Raw genomic sequence first — 26,604 nt, 5'->3', positions numbered from 1 at the left:
TTGGTTGCAAGCAGTGTATGCTTTCTACGAGGCTTTATTTAGGATTGGTGTTAGTGTCTGTGTGTTTGCTCTTGATGTCACAATTTTTGAGGTGGCAAATCCACATAGGTTTATTTCTTTTATCTATTTCCTTATAAGTGCATCTTCAAATGCATTTTTGTGAGAGCTTCTTCTATCACAGGTCATCAAGTCCAGCCATTATATGACTGCCAAGTCTGGTACTGTACTGTGTCTCTTAGCATCATGTTTGTGTGCCTTTCAAACACCTCCAGGTGTGATGATTCAACTACCTCCCTGCAGAGCCTATTCCAGTGTTTGAGAATCCTTTCAGAGAAGAAAGTTACTCTAATACTCAACTGAAACCTCCCCTGATGTAACTTGAGGACATTTCCTCTTGTCCTGTCACTTGTTACTAGAGAGAGGAGACCAACAACCACCCCACTACATCCTCCTTTCAGTTTTAGCAAGTGAGGAGGTCTCTCCTCAGCCTCCTCTTCTCCAGACTAAACAATCCCAGTTCCATCAGCTGGTCCTCATAAGGCTTGTTCTCCAGACTCTTCACCAGCTACTTTGCTCTTCTTGGGACCAGCTTCAACAACTCACTGTATTTCGTAGTAAGCACAATATTCAAGCTGTAGCCTTACTAGTGCTGAGTACAGGATGGCAGTCACTTCCCTCTACCTGCTTGTCAGAGTATTCCTGATACAGGCGAATGCTTTTGGCATTCTGGGCCACCAGAGCACACTGCTGGCTCATATTCATCTGGCTGTCCATCAGCACGCCTTCTGGTCTTTCTCTTCTGGGCAGCTTTCCAGCCACACAGCCCCAAGCCTGTAGTATTGCATGGGGTTGTTATGACTGAAGTGCAGCACCCAGCATGTGGTCTTGTTGAATCTCACACAATTTTCTCTGTCCCATCAATCCAGCTTGTCCAGGTCCCTCTGAAGAGCCTTCCTACACTCAAGGAGATTAACACTCCTTCCTAGATTAGTGTCATCTGCAGACTTAAAAGAAGGTGCACTCAACCCCTCACCTAGATCACTGATGAAGACATTAAAGAGAACTGCCCACAATACTAAGCCCTGGGGAACACCACTAGTGACTGCCTGTCAACTGGATTTCATTTCATTCACTACCACTCTTTGGGGCCAGCAACCCAGCCAGTTTTTCACCCAGTGAAGTGTCAACTCATCCAAGCTATGAGCAACTAGTTTCTCCAGGAGGATGCTGTGGGAGACAGTGTCAAAAGCTTTACTGAAGTCCAGATAAACAACATCCACAGCCTTTTCCTCATCCACTAAGCAGTTAACAAAATCATGTGCTAAAACATGCAGTCACCTTTTCATAGAAGGGGACCAGGTTTGTCATGGAAGACATGCCCTTCATGAACCCATCTGTTTGCTCTGCAAATGCTGCATAATGGCTCACAAGATGACCTGCTCCATGACCTTCACTGGCACTGAGTTCAGACTTTCAGGTCTGTAGCTCTCCAGGTCCCCCTTCAGGCCCTCCTTGTAAATGGGCATCACGTTTGCCTACCTCCAGTCAGCTGGGACCTTCCCACTTGGCCAGGACTGCTGGTAAATGATGGAAAGTGGCTTGAACACTTTTGCCAGTTCCCTCAGTACCCTCTAGTGTATCCATCTGTGCCCACAGACTTGTGTGTGTCTAAGTGATACAGCAGGTCAATAACCTTCTCCTGTTGTATTATGTGGGATTCATTCTATTCCTCATCTATCTCCTGGCTCAGGGGGCTGGGTATCCTACTACTAGAAACTGAGGCAAGGAAGGTATTGAGTACCTCATCTTTTTCCTTATCCTTGACCACTAAAAAAATTGGAAATTGTGTAAAAAAACTGATTGAGATTCCCCACAGTCCTTGTTTTGTTGCTAATGTATTTATAGAAACACTTCTTGTTTGCTTTAACAGCTGAAGCCAAATTAAATTTCAGTTGGGCCTTGTACCTTCTCATTTTCTCGCCACATACTCTCATGACAATCTTGTAGTCCTCCCAAGTGTACTGCCCCTTCTTGCAATCACCACAGTCTCTCTTTTTAACCCCCCTGAATTTCAACCAAACTTCTCTATTCAGCCAGGCTGGCCTTCTTCCCCAATGATTTATCTTTCAGCTGAAGGGGATAGGCTGTTCCTGTGCCCTTAGGACTTCCCTTTTGAGCAATGTCTGGCCTTCCTGGACTCCTGGGCCTCCCAATGGACTCTTTCAACCAGGCCAAATTCTGCCTGCTGAAGTTCTCATGACCCCTCTCTGTACTTCTCCAGCAACTCCATCACTTCTTGGTTGCTCTGTCCAAGGTGGCCCCCACCCATCCATTCCAGTACCTGGTACTGTCTTGTGGAACCCCTATGTCAAAAGTCAGCTGCAAATGCTTATCTGGAATTCCTTCAGCATGGGAACTAGGAAGAAAACGTCTATTGCAATAGACCCAGTTGAAGGCCCCAAGAGGAAACACAGGTGCCGTATCACTGAACGCTGCTGGAATAACACTAGTTTGCAGGCTGAGTGCTATTCTAGTTCTTGCAGTTATTTGGACAATCAAGGAGTGATAGAATGACTGTGGTAAATACCTAGAAGTAGTTAATTTTCTCATAAAACTGTTGCACTGTTAGTGCAAGAGCTGGGAGGGGAGAAACCATTTCATCATTGTCAAAAGGGAAGAGTAAGAATGATTCTCCTTCCTTTTTCTTAACTATAAATTTTGTTCATTTTCCAGACAGACAATTATGATGAAGAAAGTTGTGTTCTCAGAGAAACAGACTCAGCAGAAACATTGGAGGCTAAAAATGAAAAGTCTAAACCTCTTATTCCTGAGATGTGTTTTAGTTATCGTGAAAAAAACACTGAAAACTATCCATCAAATGCCTTTATTGAAGAAGATGGAACAAGTCGCCTCATTTCCTGTACAAAGTGTTGTGTACGGGTTCATGCAAGTAAGTAAACTAATTGTGCAGTTATTTCAAATATTGTTTGATTGATAAATAGGAGTTAACTAGGCTTCTAGTATATATTTTAAAGTATTTGAAGACTGTTTGTATGTGTAATGCTTCAATCACTGGCATGGCATAGAATAAATGTCATTAGTTCAATTTGTACATTTCTGCTGCAGGGGGAATTTGTAATTTGGTGTTGAACTGACAGAAGATAAGAAATTCATTGGGGTTTGTTTTATTTGGGTTTTGTGGGTTTTGTTTGTTTTGATTTTTTTTTTTTAATTTAGATTTTTTTTTGAGCTTTGTGAGGTGTCTGTGCATCTAAATTATGTATTTAATGTACTAAGAAATTAGCAGTAAACCCATATTGGAAAAGTCTCCTTGATTACAGGAGATGTGTTTTACTAGTGTTTATACACAGTTGAATTTTATAACATCACAAATAGAAAGGCAAAATACAATAATCAGTCTGATTCTCTTATTCTAGGTTGCTATGGTGTTCCTTCTCATGAAATCCGTAAGGGATGGTTGTGTTCTCGATGCAAAAAAGAAGCCTGGACAGCTGTAAGTTGCACACGTGGCTTAGATTGTAGTTTAAAACCCCTAACCATTAGCACATGCACGATTGCATATGGGATGTGTGTGTGTCGGTATTTTTTCTACACACACATGTGCACACTTGCTGGGGAATTGATTAGGTTTCAGTGTAAAATATAACAGCATTTTAACAGATGAATTCGGAGTAGTTTTATAGAGTCCTGAAAGAGAATGGCTAACACAGTATCATGGTGTGTAAAACATTGTTTGAGGAAACAAGGTACACAAAGTAGGAAAAAATGAGATTTCATGTAGATATTTTTTGACTTTTGGTATGCATATGTGAGCAAGTAGTGAATAGAGACAAGGAAAGAGAATAAGAAATTACAGTCAAGAGTGAAATTGTTCTTTTGCAGCATTTAATGTTTACTGTGCTCTTGAAGCAGAAAAAGGTTTCACTTGTGAGGTTCCTGAATGCCTATGGTTTTCTTTTAATGAAAAGTAAAAATAGTTTTACACAGCAAGGAATGAACTGACAAGCAATTGGTAGTTTGTAGAATACCTGAACATACACTAATTTTTTGAAAAGCCAGTTTGAACTTTTACATTTCACCAGTTTGTCAGTTTTCCTGCTAAATTTTCTAGTAATTGTTTTCCTTAAAACTGCTTGAGGAAGTGTGATAATCAGTTTTAATGGCAGCGTAGTTTTTCTTCATTCAGTTGTTGAATTAAAACCAGATATCTTAAGAATGTAATTCTTAAGAATATATCTTAAGAATCTTAAGAATTCTTGATATCATAAGATTTTTAGCTATATTGATAAAACCATGATAATTCAGTCTGCTAGAAAATACAGTATTGCTTCTTCAGGTAGCATTTCTTGCACTTATGAAAGTTACCTACATGAAAGTTAGAATTAGATCATTATCAAACTGAAAGTAACATTAAAAATAAACATAATGAGTTTTCAACATTTTAAGGTTCTTTCATTGACTGCTGAGAGTTAAGGAAACAGAAGAGGAGCTTATATTTTTAATCCTCGTATTACCTAAGCTGGGGAAAACAAAAGAAAAGTGTGACTCAGAAGTGGTCATTGCAAAAATATGGTTCATCTATAATGTTCAGTTTTTTGTTCTCTCAGTGAATTGCCGTTAAAATACTTACTGAATCAATATCTAACTCTGTAGTGTGTTCTCATTTTAGTGGGAAAGGTGATCATACTAGGTAAAACCCAATTTTCATCTTTCATTGGTAACCAGAAACCTTGTTACAGCTTTCTTATCAGCAATTATGAGTTTCAGTGTCTCCTGAGCTACTTGTGTCTGTGTGGCTACTGTTCTGGAGTCAGGGAAACGTCAAGGGGAAAAGGTAAAAATTTCCTAGCAAGTGACAGGTTGCCATTAACTCAGAATATGACTTACAGTAAAATAAACTGGGTTAGAAAGCCCCTCTTCTCTATTAAAAAGTTTTGTTAATTGCTTCTCAGAGGAGATACAGCTATGGTGTACAGGTATGGGAATTCTTATTCATGAAATACCATGTTTGACAGCAGTAGGGCTGAATCAGATGTTTTTGCTGAAAGCACTGGAAAATGTAGCACTTTGCCTTAGCATGTGGTATGGACTGCAATATAACGGTAACATATCTGAGCAGAAGTTTGGAGAGAGTCTTTGTCTTTTGATTGTCATTTGTTTTTAAAACTCTGAAGTCAATGCAAAATAGCGAAATAAAATTATGGGTTATTTTTAAAATTTGTTAATGCTGTGTAGTAGAAAGGATTCAATTTTTTTTTTCTGGGGTTTTAAAGTTATTTTATAAGTGTTCTTGAAGTGAAGAGTACATTCAGATAGCTCAGTGGTAGGTGAAAACTAAGAACAAAAGTAGTGAGAGGACTCATTTACTTTTGCTATGGGCTAGTAAAGGGAGAATTGGGTAATATAGAAAGAGGAAAATGTTGGGGGATTAATGGTTGAGTTTTCTTTTGACTAACTTTTAGGGAAAAAATTCACACCCAAGGACAGTGTTAATTTGAGGACAATTATGCATTTTACTGAAGTAGATTTAGTTTTACTCTGTTATGATGCATTTAAGTTTCTGAAAGTAATGAAGATTAGAATTTAAGGGAAAGTAATTTTTGGCCAAATTATTTGAGCAGATGAGGTGAAGCAGCGCAAGAGGTAGCAAAACCATACAGAAAATAGCTGACTAGAAATTTTATGTGGAGAGGCTTTACTGGACTTTTACAGAAGCATATACTCTAGGAACTGGAGAAATTTCTGGAATTTTATGTGTTCGGGTAACAAGAAGGAGATAGAAGTTAATTGGAGCACCATTTTTACCATGCAAAGGCTAGACAGTAGTCTACTTGGACAATTTAATCTAAGCTTTAGCTATTACATATTTAACTGAATTTCTGTGATTTTGTGTGTGTATTGATTACTGTGCAGCTAAGTCGTTAGTGCTGACAGCTTCATTTTTCTAAACCTCTGATATGGTGACCTAAGTAAAATGAGCTTTTGCCCCAAGGGAGTTCTACAGTCAGATAAGTTTGTGAAAGAAAAGTCACATTCTTAATATCATAAATGAATTTTGAAGATTGAATAGTCCTCCCTAGTATTAAATTTACTTAAAACTTGTCCTCCATGGTCTGTTATCTTGTATTTATTATTGCATGTTGTTTACATGTCAGTGTGAGCTGCTCATTGTCAGCTGAAAGATGACAATATTAAGTTGTTAAGATAAATAGCAAAAATTCCACACTTTCAAGGATGTGAACTACTTAAATGATACCAAAGTCACTTTTAAATTTTTTTAATGGATCTCAGGGTCACAGGATGTTAGGGGTTGAAAGGGACCTCTAGAGATCATTGATTCCATCCCCCTGCCAGGGCAGGACCATATAATCATATAATCTAGTGCAGGCCACCCAGGATCGCATCCAAACAGGTCTGGAAAGTCTCCAGAGAAGAGCTGCCACAGCCTGTCTGGGGAACCTATTCCAGTGGTATGTGACCCTTACAGTGCAAAATTTCCTCCTCATGTTGAGGTGGAACTTCCTGTGCTGCAGTTTATATCTATTACCCCTTGTACTATCACAGGGTGCAACTGAGAAGAGCTCGTCCTCTCCCTCTTGACACCCAGCCTTCAGATATTTATAAACATTTATTAAATCTCCCCTCAGTCTTCTCCAGACTCAAAAGTCCCCAGGTCTCTCTGTGTACAAAAGACCTGGCTCTTCAGCTTTGAGAACCTACCTGAAGAACTGTGTCTTCACAGTGAAGTGGTTGAAAATAATATGAGCCTGAAAGACATGGAAGAGAACAAGAGATGAAATTGGAAAACAAACCAAGTAAAACCAACACACAATCCAAGTTAAATTCTTTTAATCATCCTAGATATATCTCAATCATTCTGTAAGGGACAATTAAAAGAATTAACTTCACTTAAGTCAGGGAAACACAGAAAGGAAATAAGTAGCACTCATAAGGGGAACACAATCAGATTCTGTTCTCTTAATTTGGGGATGGGATAACTTGTAGCAGTGTTAAACTGCGTCAGCAGAAGTTTGTATTACTACACAAGAAATTTTGCAGATTTTTTTCCTAAACACTGAGCTACTGAAATAATCTATCGGTTCTGTAAAAGCTGCTCCATTGTGATTTAAAAAAAAAAGCTAGACCAAGATTTGTCAGGAATAGCTAAAGAAGATTGGGTCATTCCTTGAGCTACAAGGATAACATACACACTGAAGTTTCTTTTATTTATGGCTCAGTTTTGCCTGTTTGAACAGGAGTATGCATTGCAAGTTCTCTGAAGAAAAAAATTGAGTTTGATACGCAGCTTAAATGAATTAGTGTATTTTTGCTTGTATAGAACTTCACTGTCGACATCAGAGTGATTAAGAATTGCTGATACTTTTTTAGGTGCTATTCATCATTTTAGGATCATGTTTCTGTCACTTCTGAGACAATAACCTTAGATTACCCCCCCCACTTTCACTTTAATCATAGTGTTGTACTTAAGAGTAGTAGTACTCTTTTAAGCAATCTTCTGTACATCTACTGAAAAAAAGAGATAACTTAATTGAATATACTGCTGCCCAGAAAAATGCCTATGTGGACTTAAAGAGTCAGGCATTTCATTGATGGCAATTTTGTTTAGTATTATCAGAGGAAACTGCCTTTGAAACCTGCTGCTTTCTTGCAGTTGCAGTGTTTCTAAGTAGCTGAAGTAGTATGTTTTACAATATTGTATGTCAAATTTTCACCTACAAGGATGCACTTGGATCCATAATAACATATCTTTGCATTTTACTAGGCAATAGATCCTGCTTGATACCTGTTACAGGCAAAACAGAAGAGCATTGTCACATTTATCTATGCTAGTGGACAAAAAATAGGCATGAATCAATCTCTCAAAACCATTTTAAATATAAAATAATATTAAATAAGTCATCTGCATGGCTCCTGAATGTGTGACTGTATTCATACAAAGTGCCTTGATTGAGAAAAAATGCCTCATTAATCTTAAACGCTTCTGCTAAAGAAAGCTAGTGAAGTCAGGAAGAATAATGACTGGCATTACAGAGAATGTAGCATTCTACACAGTGTGCAAGGATGTGGTCACCTAGTAGCTATAGTACTTAAGTATGTTTATTATTTAGAGGACAAAAGTATTTGGAACAGAAGAGAGTTAGAAAGAAGAACAACTAAAGAAACAGTTAAATGTGCTTCAGTGCCTTACTTTGTGGTAAGATCATTATTCAGTAGGCTACTGAGGAAGCTGTGTTACTTTGTACATGTTATTTTAGTCCTCCATAGTACTACAGAAATAGTTTAGCACCTAATTTGGTCAGTTGGCACTGATTTTGAGAACAGCTTCTGTGTTGAACAGCAAGTGTTACACAGCTTAACAAATTTTCTTTACTGTGTATGAGCTTTATAGTCTAATGTTCATACACAGTCTTCAGTTTTCCTCACCACCCCCGTGCCCCCACCAATGCATCCAGAAAGTGGAACATAAGACTTTTCACATCCCAGTTCAGAAACTGTCCTGTTGCACCCCACTGAAAATAATGATTTTGAACAATCTTTTTATAGTAGTGCCCTTCTCCCTGAGTTGGTGTCAGCATTTCCATTATAAACTCCTTTTTTCAGAGCCTTATAACTACTGTCATTAACTTACTACATATAGGTTGGCTTGCAGTATCTTAATTTTCAGACTGATTTTGCTACTAAGCTTTAAAAGCATTTGGATGTTGTTAGTAAAAAGAATGATTGGGCATGAAGATCTGACTATTTCAGGAAAAGCCAAACCCATACGTTCTGTGGGTTTTTTTTCTGTTTTCTTGTAGCAAAGTAAGGCCAGTTTGAGTATTTATTTATTTAAAAAACAAACAATGGCAATAACAACAACAACAACAACAAAAACCAAACTAAAAATCCACAAACCAAAATCCAAAAACCCCAAACCAAAGAAACAACCTGTTTTCCACACAGACACCTGGATTTTCCTAAACTTTTTCTGGAAAAAAGGTAATATACTGGAGAATGACTTATAAATGCTAGTGGTAACCATGTGTGGACTTGAAGGTGGGAAGCATGATATTTCTTTCTTGTTTTGATATTAGTCTAGTGATGGAATATATATTGCATGTAAAAAGCAGTCTTTGACACAACACGTTGTAACAGGTTTGTAAATACTCAGCCCCTCCAGTTTCCATTCCTTCTCTGGCTGAAGAATGATCTCCTTATGCCTATCACACTTCTCTTCCCTGTCCTTTTCCAAGTCTTCTCTTATCCCAGCCAACTCTCTTCTGCTTTTTGCATTCTTACAGATCAGACTTCTGAATAATGTTATGTCATTGACAGCACAGCAAAAGACGACTGCTTTTGTTCAGTGTTGCCTCAGCCTGGCATGACCTGAGAGCTGCAGTTGGACATCTCTGAATCAAGAGCAGGGTAGTCTGATTGTTTGTGTGATTAGGCTACTAAAATGTGGAAGTTCAGTAGATAATAATTTTCACATTTTAAATTCCCAAAGGTGGATGTCTTGAATAGGTTGGAATGCATCTGGAAGTAAAATGTTCATCCACAGCAGAAGAGTGGCCACCTTCAATTTCAAGGAACTTGCTCTAAGCTTGCAGCCAAATATGTGTCTGCATATTAAATAACTATTGACCTGTGGTACCTTTCTTTTTTCATGGAATTACTCAATCAGTGTGAACTTTAAGCATCTACAAAATGCTTAAATAACTGATAATGGTTTAGTCTTTTGGACAAAGTATTACTTGTCTGTAACACTGAAAAAAAAATCAGGAGTGCTTTTCTCAGACTACTTAACAAAATTGTAGCATTGTTGAGGCAGATGATAGTGGAAGTTTGACAGTGTTTATAGACAAATCAACATCATGAGTTGTAAGAGTAGCATCTAGCAACTAGAAGTGGTGCTTCCAGACAAGGAAGTGAATCCTTACAGTAGACAACTCTGTAATTTGGAAGTTTGTCTCTGGAAGCTAATTTTAAGGTTGAAGTAACAGTCTAAAGACAGAATAACAGTCTCTGAATTGAAATTAAATTGTCTCAAAAATATTTTCCAAGTAAAAATTACTTCCTTGGTGTGGGAAGATTGAAATTTTCATTATTGGACCAATGATGAAAATAGCATTTTCACATGTGTTAAGAGAGACACCAACACTTTTCTCTTTACATATACATAAATATAAATAATCTGGGAAAATGAGATAGCTGAAATGACAGCAGCAGTGCCATAAAAAAAATGCACATCTGTATTAATACTGTTAGGAAGTGTGACCTTGGGCATTACAAGGTAATTGAGAGAGAAGATGGAAGGCTAAGGATATTTATTTTCAGTTCAAAGGTTTCTCTCTAAAAATCCCACCAGAGTGGCTTGAAGAAAACCAAGGATGTTTATCAGTCTTTGCTGTACAATTTGTATCTGTTTGACTTAGCTGTGGCAGAGTTCAAGATTAGATGTCTGTTTTAATTAGCTACTTTTTAATGAGGCTACTGAATCAGTATTCTTGTGACACATCTTTGTGGCAGTAGACTTTTAAAACCCAAAACTGTTACCACCTCTTATGAGAAATACTAAAGGAAAAAAAAACCCTAACCTAGCCACTTTTAATAGATTTTAAAAGTATTTTTATACACTAAGCAGAGTCAAAGGGAAAACAAAGGCTGAAGAAAAAAAATGGGGTGTGTGTGGAAATATTTTGTTAACTGGGTAAATAGTGCTGAAGATATTGTCAACACTTGCAATGCTTCAAAACACTATCCAAAATGTTTACTTACTTGAAATAATTGAGTTTGATATCACTGCTAAATAAAGCTGTGATAATAAGGTTATCACAATAATTTTATAATAATAATATTATTATAAAATTGAGTGAATGCATTGTTTGTTTATCAAGATCACAAACCTTGTAAACACACAAAGATTAACGCTGCATTCTATATAATATATTGCAGTGTGTACTTAGCGTTTGCAAATAACAGGATTGTCTAATATCTAGGTATCTTTTCTAAAATATTTTAAATATTTTCTAAAGCATTTTAATGTGTTTTTTTTTAAACTGTGAAATGGCAGGTATCCCACAGCAGGTTGCACAGGGTAGGAAGATCTACTATAAGGAATAGAACAAAAGCCCATTCTAGTCTGTTGTGATCTCTCTAGCAGAGCCAGAAATGAATACCTGGGGAAGAATGTAAGTCTTGAGCAAGCGTTCCCTAATGCTTTCTCAGTCTCCTAAAATATGAAAATGAGATGCTGGGAATATCTTTTTATTCACTAAGTAAAAGCTAGCCTTTGTAGAATTTTTTCTTTCATGAATTTAGGCAGCTTCCTTTTCAGCTGGAGTAACTGGCAAAATAACACATCTTCTGTGAAGAGCATTTTTCTTTGTTCTGAATCTTCTGCTGTTTTCCCTTGATAGCAACAACTTAGTTATTGTATTGGAGTACTTAGTCAAGCCCTTTCCAAGTCCCTCATGATTTTACTGGAATCTTTCAAGCACCATACTGTTTTCTCTTTCCTGGCCTGACTATCCATAGATTGCTGTTATTCCCTTGTGCAGAAGCTGTTGCAGCTGATGTTAGCTGAATACAAGGTGTTTTTTCTGTTTGTTTATATATGGTTTTTGTGGTGGTTGTTTTAAACAAAAATCAAAACAAGAGGCCTGTGAAGTAAGGTTAATCACAAATGAACAAGATCTGGGTAAATTATTGAGATATTCTGGGATATAGGATCTAATTAAGTAGGGAAACATGCAAGATACTGAAGCTAGAATACGGACGAAGGAATACAAAGCAATTATACAAGGCACTGCTACAGAAGTACTAAAGGATATAGTGTGTGATACGAGCAAAGTTTAACTTCAGTTCAAAGGTAGACACTGTGTGAGCACATCTCCTTAGATGTGAGTTGCAGGATCTATCAACTAAACATGCTTTGCCTGACATCACTGAGAACTTGCTAGCCTTGCATTTCAGAGGGGAATACATGGCCACAGATGAAGACAGCAGGTGAAAAACTGACAATTGTTTAACTGGCTAAGGGACTGTAAATGGAAAATGGCAAAAAGGAAAGAAGCAACATAGTTTTCATGTTCATGTTGCATAAAGTAAAAAGATAAAGGCTGAAGCTACAGCAGGGAATCTTCAGGTTAGCTGTTATAAATAACTTCCTAATGGCAGGAAGATGAAAGAGATTGTTAGGTTGATTATGGAGATTACATTTTATAAGGAAGTTGTTGAAATAGTGTCAAAGTTAATTAGTAATAATATGTATTTTATTGTACTCTGTATCTTCATCCACTGACATAAGTTATATAATTCATTTAACTGGATAAATACAGTTCTGTTGAGATGTCATTATAATTTGGAGGGTCTTAATGGGTAGGACGAGCAGCAGCTTAACAACAAAGGGGACCATATGGGGTATGATCATAGTCACCCATAAGAATAACTATTTTATGACTTACTGTATAGCCCTTTGCTGTGGCTTGTCTGAAGTCTGTTGCCTTGCTATGTTAGACAGCTTCCTGTTTGACACAGAATGCTATTTCTGACTAAAAAGTATGCAAACATGGATGTATGAAAGCTGCTTTTTATAGGCATTATTGTTAATATGACTGAATTTTGGCAAAAAATTCTGGTAAAAAATACTCAAAGGCAACCAAATGCTTTAATGTTAAAATATAAATGAGTGTGAATATGCTTGTTTTTTGTGTGTTATTCATCCATGCAACAATAATTAATTAATATGCAGTTATACCTGATTAGTGGCATATCATTACAAAAGAACACGATCCATCTTTTGGATATATGTATCAAAGGAAGCATGGTTAATTCACATTAACTTCGGGCATTAAGTGCACATTCTAGCAGTGGGTGAAACAGAGAAATGAAAAATAAACCAGATCAAGAATGGTGGTTGCAAAATTCAGTTTCATTGTATGCAGAGGTTTGTGTTTAGTCCCAAAACTGTGGATATGATCTGTATTCGTCTGAAAAAAATGCATCATCTCCACTAAAAAGCTAAATGATGAATACAACATTAGCATGCTAAAGCTTGTGAAATTATATAGAGACATCTTTCTTTATGCAAATACCAGAAGAGATACTTTTCTTTTGTAATTCTAGAATGTTATGGAGATTTTTTTTAAGCAGATGAGCAATTTAAAATGGTCTAAGATTTAATTTAGATAAGTGTAAAATAATACGCTTAGGAAATGATTATTTAATGCAAATACAAATGACAAAATTACTTGTTTAAAGGATTTACAAAGTAATCATGAATCAGATGGGGTATGTTCTAAGGTGATGCTCTATAATGAAGTCTGTTTTTACCCTGATTTTTACACACAGCCTGACAGCAGGCACACAGAGATGCACAAACTCCCTCTTCTGCAGTATGAATGTGGGTAATAGTTGCTAACGTACATGTGATTTCAGTGCCATTCATGGCAGATATACATGTATTAGGAATATTAGTCTTTCTAAATATTAGAAATTGGGTGTAAAGTAAAATCCATGTGACATGGATATAGGACAATATTGCAATGCAGGCATGATTTACAAAATGGATTTAATGAGGTTTAAGCCTCTGGTTCTGTTCATCCAGGTTTGCTCTGCACACTAGTGAAAATGTCTAGTTTTTATGGGCCTGAGTTGTTATAGAGTGTATTCAGCAGACAGTGAGAAACTATTACTCACTGTGAATGTCTGCTTGTCAAAAGTGTTGGGTTTTTTTTTTTTCTTTTCTTTTTCTTTTTTTTTTTTTTTCCCCCAGAAGGCATTGAATTTGGATTCGTATAGGCCCTACACAAGAGAATTCTTTCTGGCTGGATGCTTGTAGCCACTTTCTCATTTCTCTGGGGCTGCCTTCCCCCACCCTTCCCTCCTTTTTTTCCACTTTTAAAAAATATGTTGGGTTTTTTTTTAACCTAGTGTGAAAGCTCTACAGTTAGTAGGTAGGGATTATGACTTCTGTCTCCTGCAGTGTCTAATTTTCAATTCTTTAGTTTTACAATTGTCAAGAGACTGTAAATGTTCAGAAGACATTTGTTAGCAACATCTTATGTAAAGTTTCTTACCAGGCCAGTTTACCTTAATTTATTTGTGGAACTTCTTTGGTGCCTGTAGTTGCATTAAAGTTACACAGCAGATGATCAAAGTTCTTGTTAAAAGTAAAAAATACCTATTAGAATCAGGAAAAAGTAATCATTATTCAAGTAATGAATTGCAAAGTAAGTTGGCTTAAGAACATCAAAGCTTATAAAATAGGAGCAAAACTCTGTTTATTTGCAAAACAGAGAATTAGTCAATTGAAGGATTTTAATGGCAAACATGAAGATCCACAGATGGGGGATTCACTGAATTTTTCCTTTGAAAGTGAGGAAGTGAAGCTTTTCTGCAGCAAAGATTTCTATTGAATCAGATTCATGCTCTCTTCCCCTGTCTGTGCATGTTATCCTATCTCTGCACTGTAAGCTTCATGCTTCTTGCAGAACTGCAAATGAGTTGGGGATCAGATCACTAAGAAGTAATGCAGAGCTTCTTTTTTAGGAGTTTGTGGTATTTGTTTCTTCCTGAATGTTTGTTCCATTAAAAATATTATTTTCTATGATACTTGGCTTATTCTCAGGTGGTCATAGAAATGTGTGCCCATCTAAAATTATTTATAAGAGAATAAATACAAGAAGGAAAGGGCTGATTATGTAAAATGTTTGAACAACATAATGAACAGTAATGATTTGAAGCTAAAATAAAGGTGGTACATTAGACTGAATTTGGCATGTATATCTACAATGGCATGATGTTTGCTGACTTGATTTCTCATTCATAGAGAAGTGGAAGAATAAGCAGTATTGCAGGTTCCTGGCATTTCACTTTACTTTCACAACTGGAGAGAAAAAGAACAAAATAACCTTCCCTGCTTCTCCCCAACTCCCTCTACCACTTTCTTTGCCTCCCTGCCTTCTTTCTTCCCTTACTCCCTGTCTTGCTCCATCTTTTCCTCTTTCTGGAGTTCTCTCTTCTGCTTGTTCTAGGCACAGCCACTCCAAATCCAATAAGCTTCTGTCTTGTGCTGCGATTGCTACAAGAGTAGGTTTCCTAAAATGTGGCAAGAGAACCTCACAACGATCCAGAGGCCAGTGACAAGCGGAGTCTCTCAGGGATCAGTCCTGGGACCAGTCTTGTTCAACATCTTTGTCGGGGACATGGACAGTGGCATGGAGTGCACCCTCAGCAAGTTTGCTGATGACACCAAGCTGTGTGGTTCAGCACAGATGCTGGAGGGAAGGGATGCCATCCAGAGGGACCTTGACAGGCTGGAAAGCTGGGCACAAGCCAACCTCATGAGGTTCAACAAGACCATGTGCAGCATCCTGCATCTGGGTCGAGGTAATCCCAGGCACAAATCCAGGCTGGGCAGTGACTGGCTGGAAAGCAGCCCTGAGGAGAGAGACTTGGGGGTGCTGGTGGACGAGAAGCTCAACATGAGCTCTCAGTGTGCACTTGCAGCCCGGAAAGCCAATCAGATCCTGGGCTGCATCAAGAGAAGTGTGGCCAGCAGGTCAAGGGAGGTGATTCTCCCCCTCTACTCAGCTCTGGTGAGACCCCACCTGGAGTACTGCCTCCAGTTCTGGAGCCCCTATTACAAGAGGGATATGGAGGTGCTGGAGTGTGTCCAGAGAAGGGCCACGAGGATGATCAGAGGTCTGGAGCACCTCTCCTGTGAGGACAAACTGAGGGAGTTGGGGCTGTTCAGTCTGGAGAAGAGAAGGCTCCGAGGTGACCTAATTGTGGCCTTCCAGTATCTGAAGGGGGCCTCCAAGAAGGCTGGGGAGGGTCTTCTCAGGATATCAGGTAGTGGTAGGACTAGGGGGAATGGAATGAAGCTGGAGGTGGGGAGATTCAGGCTGAATGTGAGGAGGAAGTTCTTCCCCATGAGAGTGATGAAGCCCTGGAATGGGTTGTCCAGGGAAGTGGTTGGGTGCCGTCGCTGGAGGTGTTTAAGCCCAGGCTGGATGAGGCTGTGGCCAGCCTGATTTAGTGTGGGGTGTCCCTGCCCATGGCAAGGGGCTTGGAACTAGATGATCCTGTGGTCCTTTCCAACCCTGACTGTTACTATGATACTATGATAATTGAATACAAATACTCATTAGGGAAGAAAAATTTTTACTTATTCTCCAACACCCAGATGGAGAAATCCTATGCAATGATGCCTTTCCCTATCTGAGCTGTTTCTTATATTGAAGAGGCTACCAAAATATACAAACAGTACAAGTGGAAGCTCCAGCTCAGTGATGCAACAGCAGCCTCCTTATGTTCCATTTTTCTTTTTTATATGCTGAAGCTACTTGTTCCTGTTCTTTCCCCTTTGAGTACCTGAAGGATTTGGTATTTGGAGCCTTTCGATTTCCTGATCTTAGTAATTGGTGTTTATTGTTAGGAAGGGAACTGTGATCTAGAATATAGAATAGAATAGAATGGAATGGAATGGAATGGAATGGAATAGAATAGAATAGAATAGAATAGAATAGAACAGAATAGAATAGAACAGAATAGAACAGAACAGAATTAGCCAGGTTGGAAAAGACCTTTGAGATCATTGAGTCCAACCTATCACCCAACACCATCTAATAAACTAAACCATGGTGCCAAGTGCCTCATCCAGTCCCTTCCTAAACACTTCCAGTGATGGCGACTCCACCACCTCCATGGGCAGCACATTCCAATGGCCAATATGTTCGCTTCCATCCAAAGTCTGCCATGGCTAAAGGAATGAACCTAATTTCTCTTCTTCACAACTCAGCAATTGCATTGAATAGTTAAAAGGGTACTCTGTAAAATAATGGGTTACTTGTTCTTCACGGGTTTGGTACTTACGGCAAAAAGTTATGTGCTTAAATTACAAAGAAGATTCCGTTGTTAGAATGAAGTATTTTTTAGGTGGGAAAGGCCTTTCTCATAGGAAATGTAATAAAGATGTAACGTGAGGAAATAATTAGATTTCTGGCAGACACTCCTTTATTACTGGAGGTTTTTAGATGTGATCAGGCTTGAATATTACTTTACAATTCTTTGGGGCTCATTTTTGGCTTTTGTTTGTTATTTCCTCTGCAAGGGCTACTTAAATTTAGAGGTTTGGGAAGCAAGCTCTCAGATCTGAGTATAGATATACAGGCAGAGAATATATTGACTTAATTTTGAGCATTTGGTTCTTTGTAGAGACCAGAGAAATGGAGTCAGGGAGGAAAATATCTAACCTTGGAAATGTTTTCTTCTGTTTCTATGAAGGAACAAGGGGGAAAAAAGGGAAAGAATACATTCAGGAAAGGAGGAGACTGGAGACAGAGAGAGAGACAGAGACAGAGAGGAGGACTGGAAAGTAGAAAAGTGTGCTTATCTTTTCAAAGGCACAGCTCTAAGTAGAGGTGGGAAAAACCCTGTTTGCATATTATCTGGGAGCCCCTGAAATAGGCTATGCTGAGTGCCCAGAGGGCAGATGGATTTTTACTGAATATCAAGGTAGTGAAGCTGTACTGCAGCAGAGGAAGCATTCATTATGTTTTGAGGTAGCCCAAAATGGGTAACTTGACCCATGTTATGTAGGTATACAAATGTGACAACTGCTGGGGACAAGCAGTGTTTCAAAATACTTGACTTGGGTCTGTGGCTTGTGAGTCGCTTTCTTGGTTACTTCTATTAAACTAATAATATGTCATGTTACTTTATTTTGCTTTAGTAATCTTTCTAGCAATTTCAGCCTTTCTATGGCAATCCTGATTAAATGCCTTTTTATTTAGTGTTGCTTTCAAAGTGATTATGTCACTTTGCTTATGAATAATGCTCAAAATTTATTTTTCTTCAGCTCATTTGAGTTTCTTCTTTTGTTACTGTACTCTTGACCTTTTTTTGTAAGAAAATGCCATGCTTATAAGTGGCAGTTTGTAAGACAGTAACTAGTTATGTTAGCAATTTACATATCCTTAAGATCAACTCAACTGATTTGTAACCAGTCACAGAATGGCAGAATTATTGAAGCTGGAATAGACCTCAGATCATCTATGACCTAATACCACCACATTGACTAGACTATGTCACTAAGCACCACATCCAGTCTTTCCTTAAACAGCTCCAGGGATGGTGACTGCACCACCTCCTTGCACTGCCCAGCATCTAATTACTCTTTCCACAAGGAAGTGCTTCCTAACATCCAACCTAAACCTCCCCATGCACAGCTTCAGGCCATGCCCTCATCACAAGTTGCCTGGGAGAAGAGCCTGACCCCCACCTTACTACAACATCCCTTCTGGTAACTGTAGAGTGTGGTAAGGTCCCCCCCTGAGTTTCATCTTCTCCAGGCCAAACAACCCCAGCTCTCTCAGCCTCTCCTCATAAGACTTTCCCTCCAGTCCCCTCACCAGTCTTGTTGCTCTCCTCTGAACCTGGTCCATTCTATTCTATTCTATTCTATTCTATTCTATTCTATTCTATTCTATTCTATTCTATTCTATTCTATTCTATTCTATTCTATTCTATTCTATTCTATTCTATTCTATTCCTTAATATCTTTCTTGAAGTAAGGAGCTCAGAACTGCACATAGTACTCTAGGTGAGGCCTCACCAGTGCTGAGTACAAGAGCAGAATTACATCCCTAGTCCTGCTGGCCACATTATTCCTGATACAGGCCAAGATGCCATTGGCCTTCTGTGCCACCTGGGCACACTGCTGGCTCATGTTCAGCTGGTGTCAACCAGCACTCCCAGGTCCCTCTCAGCCAGGCTACTCTCCAGCCACTCATCCCCCAGTCTGTAGTGCTGCATGGGGTGATTTTGGCCAAAGTGTGGGACCCTGCACTTGGCCTTGTTAAACCTCATCCAGGTCTATCTGAAGTGTCTTCCTACCTTCCACCTGCCCCCCATCTTAGTGTCATCTGTGAATTTGCTAGTGGTAGACTCAATCCCCTCATCCAAGTCATTGATGAAGATGTTGAATAGAACTGGGCCCAGTGCTGATCCCTGGGGGACACCACTGGTCACTGGACACCAACTGGATGCAGCACCATGCACAACCACTCTCTGTGCCTGATCACCCAGCCAGTTTTTAACACAGTGAAGGGTGCACCTGTCCAAGCCATGGACTGCCAGCTTATCCAGGATGATGCTGTGGTTCACCTGCCTGGTTTTTGGAAGTTGATACACTCTCTTTTTACCCCTGAGTTCTTCCAAAATCTCCCTGCTCAACCAGGCTGCTCTTCTTCCCACCTGCACATTTCTCATCACACAGGGACAGCCTGCTCCTGTGCCTTCATAATTTCATCCTTAAAGTAAGCCCAGCCTTCCCAGGCCCCTTTGTTTTTGATGGCTGCTTCCAAAGGGAATCTCCAAACCAGCATTCTGAATAGATTAAAGTCAGCCCTCTGGAAGTCCAAGGTAGAGGTTTTGATGACCACCCCTCTGACTTCACCACATATTGAAAATTCTATTGTATCATGGCCACTATGTCCATTAAGCATACTGTGTCAATTAAGCTTATTTTGTCAATTAAGCATATTTTGTTTTCTACATTATTTTTACTTTTAGGACTGTTGCCTCTGCAATTTGAGAGGGGGTGCATTAAAGCAAACTACTGACAAGAGGTAAGTAATATGTGCTTTGCACTTGTGTGTGCTTCTTTCAAACTTTATTCACGATCTATTCCCGTGCACAAAGCATTTGTAAACCTGATCTCTTGACAGTGTCCCTTTAAGCTGAATTGTTGCAGAACTACAATTACCTTTGTTGAAATATGCTACTGGCACTGTGCAAAATAGTTTTGTGTAAAATAGTTTTATATAAAATGTGCATTCATTTTAATATTTGTACACACTTACATGTTCCAAGTTATATTCTGCTGGCCTTTGTGTAAAGGAAGTTAACGAGAGCTCATTTGTCGTTGTTTGCATGGGCAAGTCATATCAAACTGCAAAGTGTAATTTCTGTTTTGGTCCTCACAAGTCAGAACTTAACTTCACAAAGCATTAATATTGTAACCATGTTAATGGACATTTTGACAAACATGAAATTTCTCAGCTGCTTTTTACAATTTGCTACATGTTTATTAATATTTATTTCTGGGAAAAAAAATTACAGTGCTTTACAGAAAGTGACTTTCTCTGCATAACTATACCTAAAATTTTTGGCTTTGCATTATGTCCCTCTGTGGGTTACTATTAATGGATTTATAAAATGAGAATTCTGTGAGAGTAATTCAACTCATGTTTGGCTATTTCTAAAACTCCTTAGAGTTTCTACAACTTGGTGAGTCTTTGATCTGTCAGCATTAGCTACCATTCAAACTTTCGAGAATTTTCAGAAGGATAATTCTAGGCCCCCCAGTTCATGAAGGACGTGGAATTGTGCAGAGCCACAAAAAAGGAATAGCGTGGAAGATCACCCTTATGAGGAGAGACTGAGGGAGCCGAGTCTCTTTAGCTTAGAGAGGAGGAGACTAAGGGGTGACCTCATTAATGTTTATAAATATGTAAAAAGTGAGTGCCAAGAGGATGTAGCCAGGCTCTTCTCAGTGATGTCCAATGACAGGACAAGGGGCAGTGGGTGGAAGTTGAGGCATAGGAAGTTCCACATAAACATGAGGAAAATTTTTTTCACTGTGAGGGTGATGGAATGCTGGACAGGCTGCCCAGGGAGGTTGTGGAGTCTCTGGAGATATTCAAAACCTGCCTGGATGTGTTCCTCTGTGATCTAGTATAGGTGATCCTGCTAGGGCAGGGGGTTGGACTATATGATATTTTGAGGTTGCTTCCAGCCCCTAACATTCTCTCATTCTGTGAATGTGTTCCAATTATGTCTTTTTTTCTCTAAAAAGTGTGACATCCAAAATGTGCATTCTTCTCCATTCTTCTTTCCCTCTCACATACTGATTACACGTACATGTTCATTGTTACTTAGATTTAAAAGCTAATGAATGAAACATGGAGCGGGGAGGGGAGTGGGTGACAATTTGCCATATAGGAGAGCTGAGATGCCGTGGTTTCAGCAAAACACAGCAATTGGTTAAAACTCTGTTAGGACTTCCAATCTGCTAGGTTGAGAGATGTCAGAGTAGAGAGGTTTGCTTGAAGATTTATTGAAGAGGCATTTTATTTCTAGTGCTTCTGTCCCATAAAGCTTATATGATAAGACAATGTAGTTTTGCAGGAGTTCAGGCAGCAATGGAAAGAAAAAGGATATTTAATTTTAGTTACAAAAGCAAGAGTCTCAAATCAAGACTTTTCCTGGACTGTATAATTTTCTAATTGGTATGTCTTTTTCACATACAGCTATTATTTCGCTTTGGCCAGTACAACTTCAATGTCACATGACATTAGCAGTTTGTTTAGTCGCTGTGTGTCATATTGCACTTTTCCAGATATTTTTGTCAAAAATGAGTTACTGAAATAGCACCACTGTAGTGCAGGAAAGATAATAAATTCTGTTCTGCTGCATCAGGCTCTTCTATCTCTGTTCTGCATTCATATTAATCTGCTAAGATGCTCACACAGTGTGTATCTGTAAAGATGTACATAAAGTTGTGTGAGGCAAGTGCTCCGGGCTTACAAATAAAAAGAGCAAGTGGGGTGATGAGATAAGATGTACAGTGAATGACAGGGACTAAGGTAAATATGAATCAAGGAATGAAAATGTTTACCTTTCTTGAGATACATACTAGTTGTCTACCCTAAAAAAGATTTTGGAAGTAGTCTCAGAAGGCTATGCTTGGGTAATAAAAATGCCATTAGGTTCTCTTGTACTCAGTAGATTAAAAAAAAATTTTTTAGTTTCATTCCTTATTTAGAGATTTATATATGGAACTAGTATTTGTAGGATATATCAGTGTTTTCTGATGAATATAGAAGACACATAGCATCATTTGACAAGCTTCCTGAAGTTGTACTGAAGTCTTGCATGTAGCACTGGTCCCAGGCACTTGACAGGGGCTTTCACTGCTAAAGGGGATACATTTAATATTGGGCATTACCATGATAGTCTGATCAGTTTGCTCCTTCTATGCCTTTGTGTCTGTAAGCAGGTCTTGATAGTATACTTTTTTAATGTGTCACTAGATGTGACCTATTGTGATTGTGCGTGTTGCCTAGGAGTGTTAATCCAGAATACTCTACATAATAAATTACATACAAACTAAGCAACATGGTCTTTACACATCCACCTGGATAGCACAACTATAAAACTGTTGCGCTTGATAAATTGAAAGTTAAAGATGCTTAATGAAATTGCAGTAAAATCCAAGTCTGAAAGTACATGTGGTAGTGTTGTAAGGTTTGTTAAATTTCAGAAAAGTTTAGGAAATCCTGTTAAGGAAATATCTAGAGATGATTGCCTTTTGAGAAAACCCACACAGCAATTAACAAAGCATCTTAAACACTTGTATTTTTGGTGGTGTTCTTGACTTGCCACTCTTCACAGGTGGGCACATGTAATATGTGCAATTGCCATCCCAGAAGTCAAATTTGGTAATGTCAGAGAACGTGCACCGATAGACATTAGCAAAATACCTTTGCAAAGATTAACATTGGTGAGTAGTATATTCCTATGTGCTTCATGTATTCTGTGCTATATAAGGTGTTCTGATATTTGAAATGTATTAAAAATCCTGGATTTTGATGATTATTTACAGGTACAGAGCGGTAAAATACATTTAAGGTAAGGAAAAACAACAAGGGTTATATCAGGATGAGTTCTTTGACTTATAATGGCAATTTATTGACACTGTAAAAAGTCTTTGGTATTTCATTAAAAGAAGTTTGAAGTTGCCCTCCCCCAAAAGAACAATAACAAACTTAATCAGTGTCAACTGTGGAATGTTTCCATTTTGGAATTGTGTTGGTGATGAAAATGTTGAAACACAAAGTAACTGGGGATATCACACAGTACATGTTTGTGAAGTCTTTTTATTATGTATTTTTGCTTTGGGGAACTGATGAAGGTAAAAGGATGTATGATCTGTTTATTACATGATATCTCTACTATCTTGGCATTGAAAAATGTGCACAAAACAGATTACACGTTATATTGGATGAAAACACCCTGAGGAATTCTGAGGAATTTCAAAAGCTTGTGGAAAACACAAACGGTATGAGTTGCATTCTGTGTTGCATTTAAAATAATAGCGTCATTCAAGAAGGGTGATGTACACACGCAGAAGATACGCACAAGTGCAACATGGGAATGTTTGCCTTTTGATATTATGTAAGAATTGTTTACTTTGTCAGGGTGTGCATCGCTGTGATGTCATCTGATAGAAAGTCATTAGCAGAACATTCAGATCTTGGGGAGATGTTGCCATCATTTTTCTTGATCTGCTCCACAATATTTCCAAAATGGGTATTGGCCTGCTGGGTCTGCTACTTGTTAAGGAATGTATTTTTAATTTATGAATGATATGGCAAATATTAAAACAAATACTAATAACCTTTTATTAATATGAAAATTTGCCAAAATGTATTAAATAGGTTCAATGTACAGTTAGAATATGTATTTACAATGGGATGTATGGTGTTTAGGCAACTATAACAGTTTTGACAATTGTATGCAAACTGGTAGGAATATCAGAAAGAGATTCAATCTCTGGGAGTGAATTGGCGCTTGACTGCACGGGGGGGAGACTCAACAAGAGCCGTTAAGCCAAAGAGGCAATGAATTAATTACTCACATCTAGTTCCACCCAAGTGGGGAGTGCTGCTGCTGTGTGTAGCTGTTGAGGCTTTTGGGCACTCTAATGCAGCAGGTGTGACTGGTTGCTGGCAGGAATGCCACATGGTCTTCAATGGCTGGTCTGGCTTCAGTGGACGGTGGGCTGGTTACAATGCTTCTCGTGATGGGTGCTTGCTTTGTCCTGGAGAAACTGAGGCACAGCAAAATCCTGGTTGCAAGGGGAACCAGGCTTGGCTTATAGCTTCTCTTATAGCTTGCAGTGGGTAGGTTTGTGGATATATCCCAGGCTCTGGACTAGGCACTCAACACAATGCAGCTCGAGGCAACTTCAAGCCAGACAGGTCCAAGCAGGTTCAAGCAAGACAAGGCTTGATCAAGGCAAGGTGACTAGAAATCAGCCTGTATATACATCTTGCCTGAGATTCGATTGGGCCAGTAAGACAACTGAAACCAGCAGATAGTTACCCAATGGGAAGGGGATTCTGCCAGGCTGTGGCCATAAAAGGCAGAAACACAGGCAGGAGCAGTGACCAGTACAAGTGCCCTTACCCCAGATACAGGTTGTTTACCAGACATGCATGGTCCAGTCCCCTTTGCTCCTTTCCCTGCATTACCCCAACTTTCTGCAGGAAGGAGGGGGGAGACAGGGACCCTGTCTAGACACATGAGGGTCTGTCTGGGTTTGTGCTGGGGCTCATTTGGCCCTACCATGACAGTACTTTCTCATTTTGAACTATTAATCTTTTAATTATATTTTAATTTAACTATTTGAGTGTGTGCAATTTGTAGCTACATTTCTAAATGTAGAATGCAATTCTTAACTTTTTAAATTGAGTTTCCTTCAGATGTTAATCCATTCCACATTTTTTTTGAATGTTATTTTGTTCTCCACATGTTCATTAAAAATAGCATAGACCACATTTGTAAGGAGTAATGAAACTTACTAGAAAAATGTTCTTCCTAATCTGAAAGTAAAACCAACTGAACTACTGAGAATTGATTTATTATGGTTGTTTGTTTGTTTGTTTGTTTCTTTCTTTCTTTCTTAACTCTTAAACAATTCACAAGTATGTATCTCATTGGAAATGGCTAATTTAGGGTTTGGAAACACAGACATGCTTAATCTACCAGATGCTGAAATTAATCTTTGGGATGTGCATGACTTGAACTGTCTGAAAGTATTAGAAGCCTTTTGAAGAAGGCTTGAATTTAAAATTATTTATTATCAAGGTATGGAGCCAAAATTTGTAAGGTTACATGATTTACAATCCCTAGGTAATTTGTGCTGAATATGAAGCAATTATGTTAAACAGTTATTTATAATTAAGGGAATTTTCTTCTATTCTTTCCTTCAGTTGATACAAGATTGCTTGTAATCCTTAGTGTTTTTTCAGTTCTTGAAGCCTCTTTCAATATAAAGTGACATTGAAGCACTACAGATCATATTAAGCTGTATATACCCTTTTGTCTCTTGTGAGTCCCTGAACATTTAGAAATGTAGTACTTGCTTTCCATAAAGCTGTTTTTGAAAGTAAAAGAGTTTGTCTATTTGAGTGGAATGAATGTTGTGCTGAAGGAACTCAGCTGAATACAATAAAAATGAAAGGCAGCATAATTTATAACAGCCATAAATATACCATCGCTGCAGGTAGTGAACCAGCTTTACTGTGAGGAAAGGAAGCACTATAATCCTGATTTGGCTCATTAAACCTTACTTTTCCAAGTCTTAGTTTCTGACATTGAATTTATAATGAAACAGCTAGGCTTGTATTAATTTAAGGGAAGTAGGCAGTTTGACCATTACAGAGACTCTGTAATGATTTAATGTTGATAGACCAATAAAATGCTGCTCCTTGGATAAAAGAGCAGGGAAAAATCTGTTCCAAACTCACCAGTACTCTGTATGGCTTTTTGTGGCAGTTACATTGCTGTTATCTTTTGGGTTTACTCTGCTCTGTTTTGTATTGAATACTCTAGCTAAACCAAGTCTCCCCAATAACTTTGTAGTATTCTGTATTTTAAAAATACCCACAGAAATAGAATTCAGATTGTAATTTACATTTTGTCTAAAGCCCTGTGTATTGGAAACTTCCTGTAAATGATTTCTTGTTTCCTGTAACAAGAAAGAAGCTCCTACTTCTTTAAAGAGGTTACTCAAAAAAAAAAAAAAAAAAGTTTATTTATGCCAAATCATTCTCAAATGATATGTGATCCTTGTGTTAGTCTTCCTGACAATGCTGCTCTCATACCCACTGACCCACTGGATTCTTTGAATCAGGAGAAATCCCAGGAATTACATCCAAAATAATTATTTTTCTTTCTTTATGGATTCTTGTCCCTTCTTCTCCCCACTTGACCCTACTTCCATTCGTGACTTTCATACCACTCCATTGTCAAATACTCTGTACTTTGGAGTAGACAGCTGACACCTCTGTCTTGCTGTTAATTTTTGTAAAAACATAGAGTGATTCAGAATTTGATGTTAGTTCTGTGTATCTGTGAGCAACTGATTTGGGCCAGTTTTCTCATTTGAAATTGTAGGGATCGCAAGTATTGTTCCTCAGTGGCCAGTTCCTGCAACACAACTATATTTTTTGTTACGGGTTTCTTTGTTCATTATCTACATCATTCAAAGTTGTAGAGTGTTCATTGTATAAGGAAGGGTATGTTTTGTATTTGTTGATACTGAGCCTTCATAAACAATACATATTTTTTAAACCCTGTATTTTTGGCCTATCTTTATAATGCCCGTTATGTTCAAAGCATGGGATAACTCAGAAATACCAGCTTTCTTTGTCATATCTCTAGGACACAATGTGGGATTTGTTTGGTTGGTTTAGTTTCTCTTTAAAATGAGCAGAAAACAAATAT

General features: G+C 38.3%; 1 protein-coding gene across 1 annotated transcript in view; it reads left to right on the top strand.

Annotated features, from left to right (window-relative positions):
• KDM4C (lysine demethylase 4C) overlaps window positions 1-26,604 on the top strand; it is a 250,253-nt gene that overhangs the window by 144,260 nt on the left and 79,389 nt on the right. The window contains exons 10-13 of the mRNA XM_009902889.2: window positions 2,734-2,950; window positions 3,438-3,514; window positions 19,603-19,658; window positions 22,486-22,594. Coding sequence (XP_009901191.2) covers window positions 2,734-2,950; window positions 3,438-3,514; window positions 19,603-19,658; window positions 22,486-22,594 — 459 coding nt within the window. The remainder of the gene's footprint in view (window positions 1-2,733; window positions 2,951-3,437; window positions 3,515-19,602; window positions 19,659-22,485; window positions 22,595-26,604) is intronic.

The sequence above is a fragment of the Dryobates pubescens genome, chromosome Z, assembly GCF_014839835.1.
Source record: "Dryobates pubescens isolate bDryPub1 chromosome Z, bDryPub1.pri, whole genome shotgun sequence".
Classification (NCBI taxonomy): domain Eukaryota; kingdom Metazoa; phylum Chordata; class Aves; order Piciformes; family Picidae; genus Dryobates; species Dryobates pubescens.
Note: the sequence above shows the minus strand (reverse complement) of the source record. Positions and strands in the feature narration are given on the sequence as shown.